This window comes from Pagrus major, chromosome 16 (genome assembly GCF_040436345.1).
Source record: "Pagrus major chromosome 16, Pma_NU_1.0".
In the NCBI taxonomy this organism is placed as follows: Eukaryota; Metazoa; Chordata; class Actinopteri; order Spariformes; family Sparidae; genus Pagrus; species Pagrus major.
The window spans coordinates 18,835,116-18,859,103 of NC_133230.1; the positions used below are offsets into that span (position 1 = coordinate 18,835,116).

At 43.8% G+C, this 23,988-nt stretch overlaps 1 protein-coding gene across 1 annotated transcript in view; it reads left to right on the forward strand.

Annotated features, from left to right (window-relative positions):
* pacrg (PARK2 co-regulated) overlaps positions 1 to 19,431 on the forward strand; it is a 129,887-nt gene extending 110,456 nt beyond the window's left edge. Inside the window, exon 5 of the mRNA XM_073484303.1 lies at positions 19,241 to 19,431. Within this exon, the coding sequence (XP_073340404.1) occupies positions 19,241 to 19,407 (167 nt within the window). The 3' untranslated portion in view covers positions 19,408 to 19,431. The remainder of the gene's footprint in view (positions 1 to 19,240) is intronic.
* The last annotated feature ends 4,557 nt before the right edge of the window (positions 19,432 to 23,988 follow it).

Sequence of the window (23,988 nt, forward strand, 5' to 3'; positions counted from 1 at the left end):
TGTTTTTGTCCCTCTCCTCAGTCCCTTCCCTCCTGGCCATCTCCTCTTTAGACTCGGGCAGACTCTCTGGCTGTTGTGTGTTTGTCTGAGATATGGACTTGGATGCACACTGAGCGACCGCCCACTCCACACATTCCTCTGTAGTCCGCCCGCTTCTCTTGGACGTTGAACAAATTGATTTGGGCGTTGATTATTCAAGGGGCATATTTCATAACTTTTTGACTGGCTTCTCTCCACATCCCACTCATACTTTCTCCGTTCATCTGCCTCACTCTTACTCACACCCATACCCAGCTGCCGCTCTGCAGGATCCAGCTGTAGGAGGCCCGTGAGTCGTGTCGTTCGAGGCTCTGTCTCCGAGTCTGATTGCGCTGTAGCAGATCAGCGGTGTAACGTTTCTCCTCAGGGAGCTACACAAAGTGCCCGGGCACGGCTGAGAGTCAGAGATACGGAGACAGAGAGGATCCATCGGTAACAGAATCACTATCTTTGTTTGGAATAGTGTCAAACTTTCATATCAGACTGTTAATTTTCTTTGATCGCTCTGGATGATTCAAGTTTTGTCAGTTGTTTTTCAGTACAGTGTGTTATGACGCTAAAGAGTCAAATACTTGCAGCAACATATTACACTTGTGTGTTACTTCAGACAAATGAGTTAACGTTTCAATAAAAATTCAATAATTTTGTGCCACTCAAGTATAGAGTAAAAGGAATTGCTACAGGGAATGAAACCCTCGACTGCATAAAATCCATATATGTATACTAATAATGAATATTCAAGGAAAGATTGGACACCAACCAATAAAGCATTCATCACAGGGACATGAGCTGAGGCACGGCTGCAGGCTCAATCCCGCTTGTTATTAATATAAATGATCTCCATCGCAAATGACTAATCGACTCTGCTCTGTCCGTCTCTCTTTGGCAAGGAAGTCAAACCCTTTCTCCCTGAAGATAAGTGTACTTTAAAAAAAATGGATAATACTAATAAAGCACCAAATCCAGAGTAAAAAAAACTCACAAGTTATTGATTTACGATGTAGTATGATTCATATTTATTCATCACTCCAAATTAAAGCTTTTAGAAGAACCAGACCAGCTGAAAGTAGGGCTGCAACTTATTATTTTCTACTTCAATTGATTGTTTAGTCAATTAAATGTCACAATATAATGAGAAATATCCATAGTGGTGTTTTCAAATTGCGTTTTTGTCCAAGAAAAATCCTAAAACCCAGAGTTATTTAAATTGCAGTGACATTACACAGAGAAAAGCAGAAAGTCGCTGGAATCAGAAATTGTTTGGCTTTTGGGCTTGAAAAAATGACTATTATCAGCGTAGTTGTAGACTTGTTTCTTTCAGGCAAGTTGAAAGAACAGTCCATGTAGAGAGAAAAACAACTGCTGTGACAAAAGTAGCTCTAACTTTCAAAGAGGAGTGTTTTTTTTTAGATTTCAGATTGATCTTGAATGTTTTCTTTCGACACATTTCATTTGGCTTTTTTGCCTATTGAATATCCAACTCTGGACACATACCCCACACTTGATAATTAGCACAAACTCAAAAACGGGTATTCCCACCACATGCATCGATGACATCTGTGGCTCATACTCCTCACTAGACGGTGATTATTGTGTTGCGATATGGCGCACCATTCTGCAACGACAGCCACTCGGACATCCTGGAGGTCACAGGGTGGTGGGTCACGGGCATAGACACGACGCCTCAATTGGTCCCAGAATGACAAGTTGAGACACTTGAAGTTATATAGCAACATCGATTTGCCTACTTCCTATCTGGATACGGGCCAAAGCCAGGTGGCACTCCTCCTCAGTCAGCATATGTTGGTTGACCATGACTTTTTCCAATGGCCACAGTGGACACTATCATTATCCAGTGCCTTTTCTAGCCTCCAAACAACATTTTTTTTCTCAATAACAGCTTCCACTATATTTGTGTGAGTTTTGAGTTTGCCCCAACTGAGCTGAAGCGGTTCCACAAACAAAGAAATTCAGATTTAATAACTCAGATATGCATGACTCTCCATTAGTAAAACCACTGAAGCAACAAATAAACTGTTGAGCAAAATATATGCGGCCATATCCCAATACCCCTCACTAATTTTGAGTAGTGTACATCTATAGTGATCTCAGTTTTATTTCACCCAGAACTTAGGTGTTTTTTTACTAGCGAGGATTTTAGCGAGGTCAGCTATTTCAAAACTGAGAAATGAGATTGCAATTTTGATCGTGGACTGTGACTGCGATTGAAATCGTTTGTGACATTTTTTGGCTTGTTCGCCTACCCCTACTTTCAAATCAACAGTTGAACTGCAGAGAGCAGTTTGAAGATCACAAACAAAACCAGATTCTAAAGTTCATCAGTTCAAATGAGGTCAAATGAGGCTGGCGTCCCCCGTGTAAGTGTCAACAAGAAGTAAGCCAGCAAATTCTACAACTATGTAAAAAACCACCGACAATCACCGCTCCTCTCATCAAACTCCATACAGCCGGTGAGACAAGAGTGACACACAAAAATGAGCCACAGAGTAAATGAGAGTGGTATGAAGAGAAAATGAGACACTAGTGATTAATTAACTGCTCTCTCCTCGACGTCCTCATAAGGCCAGGATAATTTTGTGACTCTGTACGAGGGGCTGCAGTGCTGTGCGCTGCGGCTCACTCTCACACATCCCAGTCTCGGCATGAAACATAGATCAAGAGGAAAGTTTGAGCAAGGAGAGAGTGTGTATTATACCAGCCTATGGTTGATTGCTCTGAAACCAGAGAAGAGTGAGGGGGAGGAATAGCTTTGGTGGACTCACTAATACGTCTGATGTATTTCTTCCTCTTGAATGTAACCCACACACACCTTATGTAATACAAAAGCACTTGCAGACATAAACAGTCCGCCCTAATGTCCAAATCTATCCAGGATAGAAAGTTGCAGCTGCTGCTTCCTATTGCACCCTTGGGCCTTCTCTGTGTGTGTGTAGATTGTGTGTGTGTTCATGCCAACCCATGTGCTTACGTCTTTTTACTGTCCTCCAGCACTGTGCTGTAATCAGGTAAGCCCAGCGGCAGAGTAATCTCAGTCAGGTACTATGAAGCACTAGCTAACTCCTCTGCTGCTCTCCTTTCGTCTTTCATCTCGCTCCCTTCTTTTCTTCCTTCTTCTCCTCCTCAGCAGCCTCCGGGCGCTCTAATCTGCCTTCTCCCTCTGGCTCACCTTCCTCTCCTCCCTCATCCTGCTCCCCTCTGGCACACAGTCACCGCATCACCGGCACCAGGCCTCGGCCCGTTTCTCTCCTCATCTGGTTTCCTGGGATGTGAAGATCTGTGTTGTGTTTTATGTACTGTAAGTGTGTGTGTGGAGTAACATGTTTATCGGGGTTTGGATGCAACATTAGCTCACCCTGTGGTTCAATGTGGTAGTCTGTGTGAGAGATAAGAGATATCATGTGCACAGTCAACACACATGTACTGTATGTAGCAAGGAGCCAGTTGGACTAACAGTTCATTATAACGTCTGTATTTGACAATCTGAGAATGAGGCTCAAAACTATCTTTCTCAAAATCACTCTTGTTCAAGTTTGCCTAAGTTGTGTTGCTTCACCTTAATGCACACACACTGGCTCGCCTCCCATTTCTGGTTCCTCTCTTCCAGTATGTGTCTGCTCTGGTAACTTTCCTCATCAGAAATGCGCACAAAAAAAAAAAACACATCGCATTTTTGATTTTTTTTCCGCCCCAATTCCGTTTTCACAACAGCAGGTGAGCTGCTCACGGAGGCAGCTTGTCGTTAATTATGTAGCTTATCGAGACGATCGAAACCATTGTGGCACCGAATGACATCACGACAACTAGCTGTAGGAGAGGCTGCATCACAGTCAGTGTGTTTACAGGATGCATGTAATACCAGAGAACATCTCTTTCTCCCTGTAGAGCATGTATGAATGTCAGAAGCTTAGAAAAACAAAGGTTTTAATTATCATTCTTAATCATGATTATTATAATCTATGTCTACCAGTAGAAGCCCCTAAATCCTTCACACTGGTCCTTTAATTTTTAATGGAGCTACTGATGGAATCCGGGTTTGCATATATACCTAGAAATGCATCAGTGTTAATGTGCACAAACACAACAGGAATGCTACTTTTCTATTTGACCCGACGCACACGTACGCATGCACACACACCCTCTGTCCTGTGTGTGTTTAGATTGGAAATGAAAGCTCCAGGTGAGAGTGTTTGCCAAGGTGTCTGTTTGGCGGATAGATGATTTAGTGGGTGATTCTATGAGGAGATTCCTCTGCGGTCTCAGCTGGGATGGAGCGAAAGAGATAGTGGGGAGAGACGAGTGGAGGAGACTGCCCTAGTCATTTGATGGAGAGGTGGAGTGGGACAGGAGCCGGGGTAATAAGGCTTTGCTTTCCGTCTATGTGCACACACACACACACACACACACACACATACACACGAACGCAAACCTGAGCGTACACACTGAATCGTCCAGCAGATTAAATGCACTGCAGGTTGTATAAGACCAGAGAGCGAGAGAGAGAGACGAGGAAGAGGGTGTTGAGTCAGTGTGTAAGCCGCAGGGCAGCAAAGTCTTCCTCTACCACTAAGTCAGCCACTGATCTCATTTCTCCACAGATGGACTCCTAACACACTCCCATCAGGGGACAAATATATATTCCCTCTGTCTCTTTTCCTCACACATTCCTGCACCAGCGACCTTTTCTCTTTATTCATCCTCCTACTCTCCTCCTATTTCTCTCTCTCTCTGTGCCTTGCTTTGTTTGCTTCCTCACCTCCTGTCTTCTCTTCACTCTGTCTATATTATCCTCCTCCACCCCAATATCCCTCTCATTCTCTCACACACCATTTTTCCTCAGCGTCTCTGATTTTAACCCTCTCCTCTATCCTGTGTCAGACCACACACCATTACCCTCTCTCCTCTTCCTTTGATCAATCACGGCCAACAGGTGCTGTAAATTGTGTCCTCTGGCGGACCGGCTCCCGCAGCGTCTCTCGTATGCGTTCGTCCCCCGCCCTGCCTCCAACCCTGCTCTTTCTCTTCATTCTGCTCGCCACATACCTCCATCTCTTGCCCCAGTTTGTCAGCGAAGCAAAACTGGCTGTGTCTGGGAGCCCATCATTCATCTACCCCCCTCTCCCCATCCTGTCACATCGGCAGCTTGGCTGGTCTCAGACAAATAGCATCACGGCAGATAATACAGCCACAGCCAGCAAAGAGCCAAATAAATGGTCCCTTCTCCGCCGACCTAATGGTCCTGCTTTCCACTTGGCCAGGGGACAGCGTTCAGCCCAGGGACTACACGGACACAACCATCAGGGTTCTAATGAGGAAAACCTTAGCTTCAACTAGCCATGACATGCATGCATCACAGACACACACACCTCATGAATACCAATCTGTCGACTGCCAACAGTATCCCCAGATAAATATGTTGTTTGTCTGGGGAGATGTTTATTGTGTAGAAATTGCATAGTGATGTATGGATGCAACATGACATGCTGCGGGAGTACATAACAGTGAAGTAATTTGTATCTCAAAGCCCCAATCAAATCACACACATGCATACACATGCATCCCCCTGTATCCGGTAGGGATCAGTGTCAGATGTCAGGATATTACAAAATGCGTGCCTTTGTGGTGGCAAAAGCAAAACACTAATCACACTGTGTCTCTGTCATTTTGTGCTACAGTGTGTGAATATTCTCTACAGGGTGTAAGAACATTACACAATTAAATGATCACAAGTATCTCGTCTGTAAACCTGGTACATCCTGGCATTTAATTCTTGCTTCCCACCTGAGGTGGCGTTTGTTATGAATTCATCTGCTCGGTCATCACACCAGGTGGTGCAGCCTTTTTTTTTAAGCAGTCATGATAATTTGTCCTTTCTGGCATTAGCCAATTCACATCTGATTTTCTTTTTATTAAAAAAAAAAAGATGTCTTTACACATTGTAGACATTTCTTTCTTTTTTTTCTGGCATTACCATTTGGGTGCTTAGGCATAAATTGTAGATGCAGATCAAAAACAGTGGATGGATGGTGGATGATGGAGGCTATCAGCCTGTTGGAGGTGGAGGTTTTCATTCAGATGAGTCTATCCCAAACAAATTGACAGAAATTAACAATCTTCAGCTTCAACTAGAAACGGAATAACTGTTCAACTGAACATCGAAGTTAAAAAAAAAAAAAAAACCTAAATGAATATTTAAATCTTGAACTGAGCATCACACTAACTGTAAAAAAAATCTAGGTCATTTTCCCTCAAAGTCAGTAATTAGAGCTTGGTGCTATACTAGAATAAATAGAGCTTGTCTGCTTTCTCTTCAGGAAGGTGTTCATGATTCTAACGTTTTTGGATCATCGGCAACTATTGGTGCCACGTTCTGACGATACTGATAATTTGTAAAACGTCCTATTGGTGCCAATTAATTAGGCAAACCGATAAATCGTTCAAATGCTACACAAGTGACATGATGCCCAACTGAACAACAAGTCCTTTAAATGAAATGAAAATATGAATGATAGGCTAGATTTCATTAGCTTTAGGCCATAAAGTGACTGGGGTAGGATTAGGGAAAGATTGTGGTTTGAATTAAAAGAAACCATTGTTGACTGCCCGAGTGGTTGGAAACAAACAGTCCAGAATCCTCTTGACCCATCCCTCCACTTTCTCCTTCTCTCCCATGACACAACAGTCATAATCCCGACGGCAGAAAAGAGCTTTGTCACTTGAACCTAAGCTTATGTTGTTTTTAGCTGAAATGACCAATGCTGTTGCTTTTCTTGCGAGGACGGTCTCCAACTCAAATGGGTACATTAGATCAGCAACAAAAACGGAGAGCCCTGCATAAAAATATTTAGTCTGCTGTTTGTATATGGGTACAGTGAAGAGCCACCACCATACAGTAACTGCTGACTGCGTCCTCTCACACTGATGTGCCTCTTCCGTCCTCCTTGATCATGGCTACTGTTGTCATCTCCTCTCCTCCAGCGTAATGAGTCAGTGTGTGATGTTGGATGGCTGCTGACAGTGTGTCCTATGACTCACATTGGGGTGGTACTGCTGTCCCAGCATATCTCAATACTCCCCCCGCCTCCCTCTATCGTCCCATCCCTCCTCTCCTCTCGTCTCTCTCTCTCCCTCTGCTCCTGTTTGGACTGTACCTTCCCCAGTGTGTAGAGACATCTGCTAATAATAAGTAAACACACTGTAAAGGTGACACACAAACATATAAACCTGCCACATGCACAGTTGTGCAGCTAAGCCTCTTTTCCATAGCGCTCATTGTGTTTTCATAAGTCACATGCTTTTTTTTTCTCTGTGGAGAAACAGAACATAAAAAAAAAAAAGCTGGAGAGAGAAGGGAGAGAACTGGCAGAAGGCACAAAGTGTTGGCCAGTGGAAAGTCCGATGGTGATGATGGAGGCCAAATTGACTCTGGAACCCAGTGAGACTATGTGGGTTTAATTGTACGTGCTTGTGCAACAAAGATTTGTGGTATCACAGTTTATACTTTGAGGGCTTTTGTAATGCACTACACCACAGTCATTTTGCAATATTGTAATTTATAAAGGGAGATATGACTCTTCCTGGCCCTGATGACATGTCAGTTTTGTCTTTCCAGCCTGTGAGAAACAGTGAACAGGTTTAAGACAGACACCTCGGCCTGTTTTATGTAAATACCACACTTAAACACTCCTGCTTTAAAGGGCCTGGGCACTCGTAAACCTTGACGGACCCCTGGGCTGTGCCAGGGCCTGTAAAACGCTGACTGTTTATGGATGCCTGTACCTGCACCCATCCACCCATAAAGACTTTTCTTTGGCCTTCTGTGGGAAGAGAAAAGAAAGAGAAAGAGACAATGTCACCTCAACCAGGAAGTGCTTGAGGCCATGTCCACACCAATGTAAAAAAGTAAATAAATAAATGATAGAAGGGTACGTAAATCTCTTTAAACGCACAGTGTGTAATTTCTGCTGCTTGTGGTTTCAATAAAAAAACAGAACAAAAGATGTAAGTAGCAAGGCATCATGGGAGTCGTCTTCATTGTGATCTGACGTGACTCGAAATGTGCACGGACAAGGAAATGTTCTAAAGATGTATTCATGTTATGTTTAGTCACGTTCCACGACTTCCTCCCTCCCTCTCAGACTCTGTCTCGGAAGTTAGCGGCAAGCGGCCAAATGAAATGCACCATTACCTTGATTAAAACTAGAAATTTCTCTCTGTCTGAACACTGTTGGAAACATTTGGGATAATGAAAGTATACAACTTAACAAAATATACAACAAAGGTCTGGTTGTTTTCAGACGTTCTAGTGCAGGAATGTCACATGTTCCATCATTAAGTGAGCATGGAGAGTGTTGTTTGTCACCAGAGCAAGCCTGAAGAATCGAGGGCACCGTCAGGTCAAGGTTCTCAAACCCTTATCACATGACAGTGAAACACCTGAGATCACATGACAGAAATCCGCACATCCAGTTTGACCTGTTAGTCGAGCAATCCTTTTTCAGTGGGTACAAATCTTGATTTTGTGTCTTTTCGCAGAGAGAAAACAATGCACTTTCAGATTTATTCGCATTTGTGTGGACGTGCTCTCATTCTTCCTTATTGTCCGTCGGGAACCGTTGCCCTCAGACTTCCTGTTCTGAATGCAGACAGACTGCAAGCCGTCCTCTTGGTGCCATTGTCATTGTTGAGCCAAAGTTCTTTTAATCACGCCGTCGACCCAACCCACCGTGATTTACTAGCCCCCCGCATCCATAGGCATCCACTCCAGCCAATTGCATTAAAGAGATAAATAACCCGACCAATAAAAGTGATGCGAGGAGACCGAATGGGCCCTGGAAAGCTCATCGTCCATTTGGTGCAGCAAGCAATGGGTGGGGGGTGAGCCGGGAGGGGGGAGGGGTGGGGCTTTTAGTGGAAGGTTTTTTAGGGGTGATATTGTGATTGGTGGCGGAGGTGATGTCATGTCATCCATCTTAGGGAGCCACTTCATTAGGCTAATGGAAGGGCTGGGCCGCTCACCGCTCGTTCCTGTACGTGAATGTGTGTGTGTGTGTGTGTGTGTGTATGTGTGTATGTGTGTGTCTGTCCTTCCATTGATGGCAGCTTCCAAGGCTAAAGTAGTTATGAAGACTAAAGTGATTTTATTAGCCAGGCACATAGCCCATCACCGCGTATGGACATAACTGTGTGCGTGTGTGCGCGTGTGTGTGTGAGAGAGCGTGTGGGCAGAGTTGTGTGCGTGCCAGTATTTTCACACAGCGCAGTAATGACACTGTTTTTGGTGAGGGGAGATAATGCGGCGCGTCTGAGCAGCTAAAGCACACCTTATTCCTTTGATGTTTAAGCTACAGTCGCGTTTCCTTCAATGACCTGCATAAAAAAAGTGAAGTGCAGAGAGGATACTAACCGCGCTTTAGGGTAATATCAGTGATAGACTTTGATTTGTCACTGACTTAAATTAGTATGTCACTTCAAATGTTCCCTCTTGTGACGAGTGAAGAGGACAAATGGAACCTCTCTTTGAATTTGCTGCGCCACTTGGCCTCCTCTGTCTGTCTGTCTGTCACTCCTTCCCTCCTCCTCGTCTCTTCTTACCGCCTCTCCATCTTTGTCAGCTTTTCCACCTGAAGCCCACATGATTTTTTCTGTCTGGACATGTGCTGTCTTTACGAGAGCGATTCCCCCGATTCCATTCCTCCCTTTGTTGCCCAGGTCATTCCACCTTCGGCAGCCTGTTTTATCCATCTCTTCATGTTTTTCAGGTGTCATATGAGGCCTGCCTCTGAATTCTTTTCTTCCCCTCAAACCTCTCCGTTGTCCGGTTGTTAATCCTTTCCCTCTCTTTCCCCTGTTTTTCTCTGTTTTAAATCACACCGCAGTTGTGATTGTTGACTTTGAAGCAGTTGAGCTCTCACTCACGATCTGATGAAGCTCAAGGCCTTGCTGATGATATGCTAGATAAGTCGATAATATTATATCGAGTTATCTCAGTGGACTTGAGGTCAAAATCAGAGAAAGCATTATTTAAGTCAGAGGTTTTCAAAGTGGGAGGCAGGCCTCCCCAGTCACAGGGAAGGCTCAGTGAATGGAAATTAGTCATTGCATTAGTTATCAAACCGAGATCACACGGAATAGACAAAATGTGTGTGATCTGGTTAAAGAGATGGTGGGGAATTTAACTCTTTTTTCTCACATCTGCAGTCAAAAACTAATACATTTCTTAGGACAGGCCTTTTTAATGTATTTTGGTGTCATGTCAAACAGCAATATTATTTTGTTTTTGTACATTAAGGATCAGGAAGAGAACCAGATGCCAAAAACATCGTATTGAATTCATCACACAACACCAGGAAAGTCCCTCCATTAGCAAACTCTTTCAATTTCCCCTCTACTATTTTTGCAGCACTCATGAGAAGTTTCCACAGGACATTAACCTGATATTACATTAATCTGTTTATTCACACTGTTTAGACTATAATGTGAGTATAAATATACTATTTGTGCATCCATACGTTCAGCGGAGGTGTTAATGAAACAGAATAACCGCACATTGTCCAAGCTGTGCTGTAATGTTTCATTTAGAGGCCTCCATTCTCTCAAGGAGAGTAAATCTGAGATGAAAACAACAACAATAAAAAGTAGTAGTGGTAGTGGTATTTTCCTAACTTAGACGTATGGTGTCTGTATCCATGAATTTCTGTAAACGAGAAGACGGGATGCGGAGTATCCTTATCAAGGCGCCGGTTTCCCCCCACATATGGACACCTGCTACCAGAGCAAAGGTACACCAGCCAAGCTGTTTCCTATGAATATTAATTCCTTTGCCGTTAGCTTCTGCTACTGAAGGTCACATGCCACCCGGAATAGGAATAAAAATATTCCCTGCTTTTTATTTATTACTTGTGACAGCCACTAATTTGATGTCTCTTTATGCTCAGATCTGAGAAGCAAATGGTGTTGTGACATTTTCAGACGAACACGCGTAGGGGTGAGATAACTTTGATGGTCTGACGGATTGAAGGATGGAGAAAAAAACACGTGTCAATGCTTATTGGATTCCTGTCAAACACGAAGACAGCTTTTATGATGTCAGCTCTGTGTAAACATTCATCGGCTTGATGTAACAAAGAAACAGCGTTATTAGAGGGCTGCGCGGTTGTCTGACGTAACCTGTGGGTCACAGGTAACAGGCGAGGCACTGCAGAGATATGTCTGATGTGATGGTTTTTATTGTTGGCGTTTCAGGATCTTCGTTCGAGTGATTGCACTGAATACTTTTTTGTTTTGAGATGATGATGAGGGGTCCACCATTATCTGTATGAATAAATCATTTTGTGCCTTAGAAACCTTAAAGACGTTGTGTTAACACGTTAATCTGCACCCATTCCGCCTGGCTCCAGTCCATCACGATGTGCTTTCAGAGCTTTGTGTATATGCGTCACGTGCCTACACATGTATTAACAGGCCTTTGCATTTCAAAGTGCAATGCTTGTTTGGCTTGTGTGGCCTTTAACGCCTGTCCCTGGTGCAGATCGATTTTGTGCCTAGCCAGCAGCCCACTGCTAACCTTGAGGTAAGCTGGCGTAATGAGATCGCATCTGACGGCATTGACTCACACCTGACAGCACTGACACTCTCCTCCCAGCGAGGGAGAGACACAGACAGGCAGAGTGGGAAAGGCTAGGTCCTCTGTGGGGAGAGACTGCTGTTAAAAGCTTTCTCTTCACTGTAATGTACGCTTCTACCTTCGATAAATGTTGGGGTTTTGAATGCCTAAATGGTGGAAACGTGATTAAAAACAAACATTTTTTTCAGCAAAAGTTAAATTAGCATTAAAATAATTAACTGGCAAGTGTGTGCCAAGATTTCAGGCTGACCCTCCGTTTTATTGAAACTTGAGCAGCCGCATCTTCTTGGTGTGCAGCACCTGAATTCAGAGTGTAGACTGTGGTGTACGTCTGCAGGCCCTCTGTCTGGCCATAGCTGCGATAAGGAGCACCCTGTCTGCACAGTCTGACAGGCTGTGAGAATCATTCGTCACCAGCGACAAACACGCACTTGTGCACCCTGAAAAATGTTTAATCTAATTTGGAAATAATTAAAAAGTTGCTGCCCATCCGCGCCGTCAGTGTGATGTACCTGTGAACATAACACGAGATGACTCTTTTCTTTAGAGCTGTGACAGGCATACTGAAGCCGATTCACAGATGCATGTATCAGGCTACAATTGGATGAGATGGGACTGGGATAACCATTATCTGAGTGGTGGTAATTGAAACAATAATGGACATGGTAACAGCTCGGAAAATAGCATTGATCCATCATCTAAGATGAGCCCTCTTTGTGCATTAAAACCATGACTAAATGGCGCAAACTGATATTGCTCTCGGTCATGACTAGGTCTAGTTGGCTAATTGAAAAAGAAATGAGCAAGAGGAGGGTTTTGTGAGGTGTAGCAGAGTGATTCTCCCTCCTCGCCTCAGCGGGACTGTGAATCCCTCCCACAGCCAGGGATTTCTAAGGAAAGATTAGCCAAAGACATGGCACGATTTTGGCGGAAGTGTGGAATTGGAATTCAATTCCTGTATACCTATGTACAGATGTAGACTCGTAAGCCAGTGGGAGCCAGATCGATAGGAATCTAACAGCTTTAGCTCCCGTGCAGCTCGGGAGCATCCTCAGCAGGTTACGTCTTTGTCTCAACCTTGTCTACACGCTCCTCTGGTCCTACTTTCTGCTGTGCAATCTGACCTTGACACGTTTTCCTCCGCCTTTGCTGATGTCCAACTTTCACCGGGTTGAAATGGCAGTGAGATTCAGCCAGCCTATAGACTGAGCAGTGCTGGGCTGGATGAACACATGGAAAATGAGATCACTGACCTACAGCAAAGGTTAGACTTCAGTAAGCATGAGCAGTCAGATGATGTCTGCTGTTGGGGATGGGGGTTTAATAAACTCCTGCTGGCCACAAGCAAATTCTTTTCGTACTTCTCTACTCACAACCTGACGTGGATATCCGTGACTGTGTGTGTGTGTGTGTGTGTGTGTGTGTGTATTGTGATGTGTCTGAAGCTGCAGTCCTCATTGTGGCTAACTGTGTTAAGCTGAAACGCTGTTATTGATTACACACAAAGGTTGAGATGGAAAAGCAACAGAATGGGAATGGGCCGAGCTCCAGGTGTGCGTGCGTGCATGTGTGCGTGTGTGTGTGTGTGTGTGTAAGCATGATTGTGTATGTGAGCCACAGCTGTGCTGTCTGTCAGCCTCTGGCTTATCCATTAGGGGAAAAGGGGGCTGGGGAGTTTGGGAGAGGGAAATACCAGTGTGAGTGAAAGAAGAGCGAATGAGGCTGCGGTGGAAAGTAACAAAGCTATTGTCCTGCACTGATGTACTCGTACTTTACTTGAGTATTTCCATTTTGTGAGACTTCTACTCCGTAAGTGCACGTGTCCCTATTGTGGTTTTCCAGGCAGAAAAGTGCTGGTCAGTTGCAGGGGAGTGCTGGGATGAAGCTAGCTAACTTGTTAACTGCTAACTAGTACAATTTTAGTATTTGTACTTTACTTGATTTATTATTATATTCTAGTATATTATTATTATTTATTTGAATTACATTGACATTTCTGCTAATTTATACTTTGTCTCGACTGCATTTTTGAGGCATATACCGTTATTTTCACTTCACTACATTTATTTGATAACCTTAGTTTCTGGTTACTTTTCAGATTTCATGCTCAAAATTAAACAAACACATTTTTAAATGAATTTATTGCAGCAGCAATTGTTGAAAAAAAACAACAACACTGTTTCTGATAATCAGTTAGACTCAAAGTATACAGTTTATACATACATGTAAATATATGGATAATTTACTTTTAATTGTGCTTCAGATACCTGAAGTACATTTATTGCCAGAAAATTACCTTTGATACTTAAATACATTTGATATCAGATACTTTTTTACTTTTATACTTTTTAATTTTTACTCAAGTACTTTTTTGTATGGATGACTTTCACTTTTGCTCAAATAATATTTTAACACAACATCTTTACTTACCCTCAAGTATGACTTGACGGCCAGACAAAAAAGGTGGAGCGTGCTGAAAAATGACACTGGTTGCAGTGCTTTTTGGGATTTTTTTCTCATTGGGAACAACTGAATAAAAACGCTGACCCTCGGGGGAAAAAACGCCATATGGACGAGGGCCTAAAACATCAGAGGGAGATATTGTTTGTACTTTTCTGCATCTCTTTTTTTTTTTTAACTCTTTCCTGTTAATCAATTAAGTATAATAAGTTTAGAAATAATGATGCATTGCTGTAGTTCAGAGTGCCTTACAGTGTATGGAATAATCAGACCAAATAACACCTGCACCGACCAACAAAACACTGTTATGTAACACACTGATGCGTTATTGTTACTTCTACGGCTCCCTTTGACTCACTCTGTCTGTCCTTGTCACATGTACTTAAGCACACACTCTCTGCGTGTGTGTGTGCATCTCAACATGTATGTGCCGGTATGTACGCCCACTAGAATACATAACAACCTGTGCCTGCACATACACACATACTGCTGGAAGTTCTCTCTCACTCTGTTTTGCTGTCTTTCCTTCGCAGACACCTGTGGTTAGGCTCACACACGTAAACAAGCTCTCTACCCTCTCTCTCACACACACACACCTGGTCTCTCTCTCTCACCTCTCTGCCAGAGTGTGTCTCTTTATGAGGGGCCTGCCTGGCGCCCAACTGCGAGGCCCTTTTAATTAGAGCCCTGCTGTTAAGCACAGGCCACCTCCAGTGGTCCCATCCACTCCCTCACACCTACACACCCTCTGTCACACACTCACCACCGCTCTGCTCCTCTCCCTCCTTCCCTCTGGTATCCACACACAATACATCCATATTGTATTCACTGTAGATCAAATTGGAGTGTAATACATAACGCGCCAAGAGTCCATGTCGAATATGCACTTTAAAGGCAGCACTTGAGAGCAGATTTTGCTCACCAGCTTAAATTTGATTTTATTTATGAGAAACTAGTTCAAAAGAAAAAAAACATGCATACTAGAGTTCATACATATAGAGAAGAGAATTACCGCACAGAAAGTCTGAATAAGAAAGGGAAAAAAAGTATGAACGTGACCCTCTGTTCTGGTGTATTTATCTTCCATTTTGGAGCAGAATATTAGAAAGTATAATATTTTAATTTTAGCCTTTTTAAAGCCTGAACAAACATGATAGTATGAATGAAATTAATTAAGTCTTGAGGGAAAACATTTGCCTCAGCTGACACAGAAGAAAAATCATCTACTTAGACTTTTAGGATTAAGATTAATGGTAATAATATATCACTTTTATACAGGATAGGAAACGAGACAAAAATAGAACGGTTTTCAGGGGAAACAGCAGTTTTTAAAAATGAAATTTAACATATTTTCCACTCTCCCTCGACACAAAATATTTCAAGTATGTTGATTCAAAAGATTATGTAGATATTCTTATGCTGGTTGGTGGTTGGTGAAAGAAACACATCGACTCACATAACACTCTCAGCTGTGCAGCCACACTCAACTCCTGCTGAAAGTATTCCTGGAACCCGCGCTGCTCCGTCGCACTCATAACCTGCATTCCTCCATTTCCCTTCTCAAGCAAGCCCAAAGCCCTCGTTTAAAAAGCCCAGGTCTAACGCGCATTGATCCTCTCCTGCATCTGGCTGCTGTGATCAAAGAGCTATTGTTGTTGGGGGGCCTCCTGCCTAAGCTGCTTTCATAAGGAACCTCCACCGTAAGTTGATTAGAAACAATGGCGGGTGGGTTGATATTATGTCGAATCAGCTCTGGAATTTCGAGGCTAAACTTCCCAAAGCTGCTGCAGCATGTGTGTCACCCGGTCCTTGCGTGGGAAGGGATTACAACCGTACAACATACGTACACATAATGCACACCGACCCCGGTCATAAATCTTGAGATGGAGGTTACAGTAGAGCTCTGTTACAGCCTGCTAATCACCATCAGGCTCCAGTTCCCAACCTGAAAATCTACCGTCTATTATTTGAAATTAGTTTGGAGGAACCGCCTGGCGCTGCCCCGCATCTGTGACTGCTCGTCTTCAGCTTGATGTGGGAAGACAGGTTCTTTAGGACCATGGGGAATGAGGGATGGAGAAAGAGCAGGGTGGAGGAGGAGGGGGAGGACTGCAGCTGTTGTTGTGTGGAGTTTAGTGTTGGTCTGGTGTGGCTTGGCAGATATCACAGCAGAGCCCGAGAGAGGCAGAAAGAAAGACTGATGGATGCTTACAGTCGCCCCTTGGCCTGGTGCGTCAGGACCCTTAAAAGTAACGATTGACATAGAATCAAAAGTTTTGATGCATCAAGATTCATTAATAATCATTTTATAATTGTATATTACATAGCCCTCTGAAGTGGAGTCCCCATTCACCCCTTCCTTCCATCCTCCTCACCTCTGTGCTTAGGACTCCTCCAATCTCAGGGATTTAGCATGAAAATCAGAAGCACCTCCTCCGTGCCACCTCCCTTTACTTCCCCCCTCTTTTGCGTAGCAAATGTCGCCGCGCTGAGAATCCTCCTCTGTCTGCGTCCGTATCGACCCCTCCTCTTCCTCGGAGAAGCAGACAGCCAACTCCTGCTAGGCCCCCTTTTCCTCCTGTTCACAGGGCGGGAGTTTTTATTATGATTGTTTTTAAAGATTTTTTTTTCTCTGTATGCACAGGGCTGCTGATATTGCTGCAAGCACAGAGAGAGAGGGAGAGGGAGAGAGGGAAAAAATACAGGGAGGGGAGAGAAGAAGAAGAAGAAGAGGAGAAAGAGAAGTTATTTTGCTGAAGGACATTTGCAGTGGCAGCTTTTAACACCCCCCCTCCGCTCTCCCTTCCTCTCCCTCCATCCCCCCTTAAACACACTTCTCTCTTTTTCTGCTCTTTAAATATTGAGAATCGTTGCAAATTCCTCTGGCCTCCTCCTTTTGATGCTCCTGGCCTCTCAACAGCTCAGCACAAGAAATGCACATGGAAGGGCTGAAATGCTCGGTCTAGCAGCATCAACAATTCCCCCCTTGCAGGACCTCCTTGCTCCCCCCCCTCCAGGCCCCAGTAAACGGGTGTGAGCTTTGCCGGTTCCCAAGCCGCACCTCTTCCCCGGCTCCCCGCGTTCTCCGGTCTGAAGGCCAAGCTCTCCCTCTGGGCTGGCTTTGGCTGCTCATTTTCACTCTAACAGGGGGTGGCTCTCCACAGGCCTGGCTTTTTAACCTACACCAACATGCAGGCACGCACACACACACACACACACGCACAAACACGAGCACACACAGCTGAAACAGACTGCAGAGTGACCCGACTTGCTCCTGTCACTTTATTCTTTACTTTCCTCCGCTCTCTACACACATCACAGCATTTTGCATTCCTCATTCCTCCCTGATTGCTTTGCCTTTTTTCTTTTATTGCTTACATGGCTGCGTTTTAGATGCTATTTAAGATTTTGCTAACTAGTAGGGCGCAGGCGGCTGTGTTGTGGGGAGCTCAGGAATAAAAAGCAGCCTGGGTTTAGACACAGAACAAGGCTGCATGCCTGAGCATATGCAGCTATCTTTGTTGTTTCTCTGTAGGGGAAAAAAACTGTAAAAAGCTGTAAAATAGAGCCAAAGCTGTTAAAGTCGCATCGGCTAACTGACGGTCAAAACCCGGCTGGAGACCCCCCCCCCCGTCAATTTCATGTAAAACAGGACTGGACTCCCGAGCAGAAAGCAAGTGCAGCAGACTGAGATCATAGACGTGTTGCTGCTTAACAGCCCTCTTTATGGGACTGGCTCTCTTTGTGTTTTAATGAGGAGGCCATGGATGGGTGGAAAGGCAAGGAGAGGGAGAGGGAAGGTTGGGTCTGTCGGGGAAGATGTGAGATCACAAAAGATTGAGAAAGAATAAAGGACGGCGTGTTGCGAAGAAGTGCGCGAAAGGTTTAATGTGTCCTTCTCTCGTCAGGTCTAATTAGGAGTTAAAGATGGGGCTGAAGGGTCCCCGTTAAAGTGCCCCCCGTTAATTTTTATTCTCCTTCTGGTCAAATGTCGCTTTCTTTCTTTTGTTTCATTTTATTGCCTGAAGAAATAAATCCACAGCTTCTCTCCAGGATATTTTAGTTGACCTGGACATTTTCTGCAAACAAACTTGGAGGTCTTTGTGTGTGTAGTGTGTGTGTGTGCGTGCGTGCGTGTGTGTGTGTGCCTCATTCCTCTCTATATTTACCTTCCTCTGAAAAGTGTTTTGAGCCCCCCAGTGCAGTGGCATGAGATTGGCAGTTTGCTGTGTGCTGATAAAGTCACGATCCGTGTGTGTGTGTGTGTGTGTGTGTGTGTGTTTGTGTGTGTGTGTGCGCACGCAGTTTAAGTGTGCCTGCTGGTGAAAGAGAGAAAGAAGGCTGGACACCTCAGGAATGTTTTTTCGATAACAAGTTCCCCCAGCTCGCTCCAGCTCTGTTGTACAATTTTGTGTGTTTTACTGCACTGTGTGTGTGTGTGTGTGTGTGTGTGTGTGTGTGTGTGTTTGGGTAGGGGAGCTTCTGCAGCTCTCTTGCTGTATTGCGATTGGCCATGAGTGTATTATGCTCTCTGGGTCTATTTGTATTTCACCACACATGTGCGCAAACACCTGAAAAATACAACACACACAAGACTCGTTTGTACTTTGGAGATGTTTTTAGTGTTTGTTCCGTTTCATTTTAAATCCAGTGCGAAACCACACTCACACATTCCCACCTGTGGAGCATGTCCAGGTCACTGCCCAATGCGCCGTGCGCATCAACGCAGCGTTGCGCAACAGCAGAGCCGTCACTAACTCGGTCGTCCTTTACGCTGCGCTCCTCTCTGCAGGCTGCCTCATTAAACTTTCAGCTGAACAGTTAAAAACTCTTCTGCCGTTCAGTCCCAACTGGCTGCGGCGTAAGAGGAGTAAATTAAATTCAGTCCGTGCGTTGGGTTTGAAGTCAGATGGAAGGATGGCATTTGCCGACTCAGTCCTCGGCAAAGCAGTGCGGCGTGGCCACAGGTGGTGCTCTGCGAGCCCTGACATCAATCTCACAGTCTGAAGATGACCCCGACTGAGCCGAAAAATAACTTATCTCTGGGTTTGTTGTCTCATTCTGTCTGTCTGTCTGTCTGTGTTTCCTTGTCCACAGCCAAACCTTCTGGCGTCATCCGAAGCCACCTGCAGAAGCCTGAAAACATTGGGGAGCTGATCCCGGAGACTCTGGAGCTGTTGGAGCGCACCGGAGGAAACGACGCCTTCGTGCATATAAAGATCATGGTGCCCACCTACCAGTCCTGTGTGGCTTATTCACCCTGACGTTGAACAGATTTGTTTTTTATTGTTATGAAATATACACTTTCAATATATTACCCTTGCATTGTTATTGTTTTATTACTTTAGTGGCTTATTCCACTCGCTGGCAAGGAATGCTTGATGCAAAGTGACTTTTATTTCAAACAGACATATACATCAACAAGGCCATATTAAAGTACTATGAGCCCCTGGGCGACTGTTCAAAGGCCTTCCCCCACCACTCCAAGCAACATCCTGACTGAACTGTTACACCATCCAACCTGCACAAACATTTGGACACAATAATGCATCATCTCATCACTCAAAAGTTTAATTCAAAACTGTTGTGGCACCAAACATGTCATATAATCTATATTTAAAGCTCACAAACACTGGCAGATGAAAGCGAGCACAACTAATCAGTTCAAGTGCCGTAAAGTCTGAATGGCCGCAATAAAAGGGAGCACAAATGTGCACCGACAAAACTCACGCAAGCTCATACAAGCCTGCATGCATCCCTCAGCTGTAACAGTGTTGTTTGAATCAATCAATAATGGCCACAGGTATTTAAGTCTTCTTAAATGTCTTCCTCCTATTTCCAAGGATATAAATGTTAAGTGGCTGAGTCTGTCTTGTCCCATTATAGAGCGCAGGCTCTCGTTAAGTCCAAGTTTTGAAATGGAGCGCTCTCTAAAGGCTAGAAATGGTTAAATTAAATGGCTAGCTAGCTAATGTTAATGTCGCTGTAAGCTATCAGAGGAAAATGTATATCTTACAGTGCATGGAAGAAAAAAGAAAGCGAGGAGAAAAAGAGAGTTACTGGAAACGCAAATCGCTAAATTGGTGAAACATTTGGCAGGAAAGTGTTATGAGGATCAATTTAGAAAAATCTGTCAACTGAAATTTGAATTACACAAAATATATAATAAAAAGGCAGAATACACATTATTTAGGCTCAAAACCAATTTCTATGGAAATGGTATAAAGACAGGGAAAAGATTGCTGGCAAAACAGCCCAGGCATCAGGATGCAAATAACACTATTGTAGCAATTAGAAAAGATGATTAAAAAAAATCACATCATCCAAAAAGATTACTACCAGTTTTCAAAAAACTTTTGTACACATCTATTGGTACAACTAGCTCTGAGGGTAAAATACCAACACTCTCCCAAAAAGAAAAAGATAGTCTGGATGTCTCTACAACAGAAGCTTTTAGGTCTAGGCATATATGGGGATGACAATCAACTCCTGTTCCCCTTTAAAAAGCGGTTAATTTATTATATTATGGTTTATTTAAAATTATCAGTACCTATGAATCAGTAGTCTAATCAGTAGTTAGAGAGCCATCATTTCAGTGTCCACTCTCTAGCTTGCCATTGCGTGAGCCCCTTCATGTGATGCCTGAATGTTCAAGTTTTCTTTGCTCCTTTGCAGAGAACAGCAGCCAGCTTGAATTAACGTCAGCTGCAGTAGAGTCTAGATTTTAAGGCAGATAAAGTTTCAACAGGTCCAACTTCTCAAACCACTCCTGCAACATTTTCTGTTTTTACAGCCACCTTCCAAGCCTGCAGGGTGTTAGCGCCGCTGAGAACATGTATGTTATTTAAGCATACAAACTCTGTTAAGTGTTTTGTTTTCCTCTGTTAAAACGGTAAACATCTGAAAGCCGTTATCTCTACTGTGCGAATCCTTTTAATTAAAAAGGTGCTAATGCAGCTGGAGGGGAGTGTAGGGAGATTTGCAGTGATGCCGGTCTTTCCGGTCCGTGCCGTACATCTGCACCGTGTTTTGTCCCGCTCTAGAGCTGCTTCTGTTCAAAGCTGCATGGCTGTTTTGTATTGCATTGTACCACTGTACCCATTCTGTCACAAGCCCAGCTGGAGACAGAGCCTGTCTAAACACGCAGAGAACGACACACAGGAATGACGGTCGACAGCATTCCTCCAGACAAACACACACTCATACACACATAGGTTTGTTTAACATCCTTTGAACTCAAATACCCCACAGTGATCTTAGTGTTTCGTGTGTGCATCTCGGTGTGCATGCGGGCTTGTTTGTGACTGTTTTTGTGCCTGACAGCATACATGCTTTTGTTGTTTTATCCAGCCCAGCCAGTAACCAACTTTGTGTTCTCACTGTGTAGACTGAAAAGAGGTCTCCACTGCATTAAACTCACAGTGGAAACTTCATCCCAGATACAATGGAAGTTTTAGCAACCGCATTTCCCACACACACACACGCAGAGAGACACACACTTGCACATATACATATACAATCCTGCGACCCACAGGGGAAACATAGCGTAATTGATTTCTGACACTCACAAGGACACTTGCACTGTCTCTTATTGTAAGTCATGTCTCCGGCAAAGGCAACTTTACAGGCCTGCGGAGGAATCTATTCTCAACTAGAAGACAGGTTCATAATGCTCATATTTCAACCTCAGCACATCTTGAAAAGAACGTTACTGAATAGCTGTTCCACACTGCTGAATCCGACCGCGCTGCACTCTGCCTGCTGCTTGATCTGTGCAGTGGAAGACGAAAAGGAGCTTCAGTGTGGTCCTTTTTCAACACAAAACACATATTTCTTCCGAGTAAGTGTGGCTGCATAATGAAACAAATACAGCAATGCTACAAGCACATGAACCGCTTTTAAAAGGAGGGGGCTGCGATTTCTCTGTTCTCGCTTGATGAGCCGATCGAACTCTCAACAGCCTGCGGTTCTGTCGAACTGTATCAGTGACGCCCCGCTGTCCCGCTTCACCTGTCCAATTTTACTGAGCCACAGGCTAGCAGCTAGCCAGCAAAGGAAGCTGAGTTTAGAGATGGAGAGGGCAGCTAGAAAAAAAAGGACGAAGTGAAACATGGTGAATGTGTTTGTTAAAGGGTAAGTTTAGCCAAAAAGGAAAATTCAGTCATTGTCTACCCACTCCCATGCTGATGGAAAGTCAGGTGGTCCACAAAACCTTTCTGGATCTTCACAGCAAAACGGTGTTGCAGCATTCTCCTAAACAACTGAAGTACTGTAGATGGGGACTTGTTTTCAAATGTAAAATACTAATTTCTGGGTGAATTTATCCTTTGAGCTTTTATTTCAGGACTCATACAATCCTTGCCATTCGCATACAATGTCATCTAAGCCATAACACACTGAAAACACCCAGAGTTCACTTCTTCACACTTAAAGGGCCAGGCAATCAGATTTCTTTGGCTCAATTAGGTCACATCAAAGGGGGCTAATGGGCATTTAATGCTAAATGGTGTCCATTTCGACCTCCTCATGAACCCACTGAAGCTTATTAAGAAAGGTGACAGTCTGGAAAGGAACATCGCAGGTTACGGTCTCCATTCAAGAGCTGCACACACACATACAGTGGCCTTAACAGGCAGACACACACACGCATAATAATGGCAAACAATGCTAAACATCAACACCAAGCTGTAATTGCTCATGCAAGTAATAGAGTGAACTGTGAAATGAACAGGAATGGAGGCAGCCAACAAGGTTATTTGGCCTATCAAAGGCATCAACGCTTGACTGATCCAGACCTACAGGCCGGAAAGACCAAGCATGACATTACTTGAATTTCTCCCTTATCTCGCCTCGTGCTCGGACATGAAAAAAAGGCCTCGGAAGCAAATGTAGCATAGAGGAGAAATCGTCCTGATCATCATATTCTAACCTTTTTCCCCTTAGTCATAATGAGCAATTGATCATTTTGTGACTGCGGGTGCCCCAACATACACAAGGAAATAAATTGCTTCCCATTCAGAGTATTTCCTCCAGTCATAGAGCACAGGTTATAACATCATGCTCTACTTCCCTACAGCAGATCGTATCTGTCACAGATAAAGCCACATTATTATTTTCAGCTGAGAGGATTTCCGATTTTCTCTCCCCCTTGATTCGTTGTCTATTGTGAAAGATCTGCCTGATGGCACGTGGGGGCGATGGTATTGATCTGACATGTTATTCAGACATTTTGGAACATCTTTGTTCTTGTCTGTTTGTCTTTTGTTGATTCCTGCTCAACCCAGAGGGGACTGATGAGATTAAGCAACTTCTGGCTATGCTGAACATGCCTCAGAATTCAAGGTAAAGAGCCTGCTGATCCTGTTTATGCTATGTTTCACTGCCTCCGTGTGTGTATTTCAGTTTGTTCATGTATAACACTCACTGTTAGAGCTGGGTATCCCCACTGATTTCCCAAATCAATTCAATTTGATTCAATATCGATTTGTTAAGGGATATTTCAGCCACAATACAATTGTGCTCGGATATGAAAGAGGTTCAGGGAGAACTAAAGCAGTAAATTGTACAAGGAACCCTCTAACCTGTTGCATTATCAAAAATATTCATGTCTACATTCAAGAATAAGTTGATTCATATGTTTATATCTTCTCACCCCCACGCCGATGGAAGTGAAGTTTCGTGGTCCATAAACCTTTTCTGAATCAATATTGAACCATTCAAATGAAGATCGGAAAGGAAAATCAACCTTTATAAACTCAAGACTATAAGTACCACAAGGTGAACAAACGTGTTTTCCACAGGCTTCCAAAGTGGTGCGTTTAAAGTGTTACAACTCCAGCGTCAAC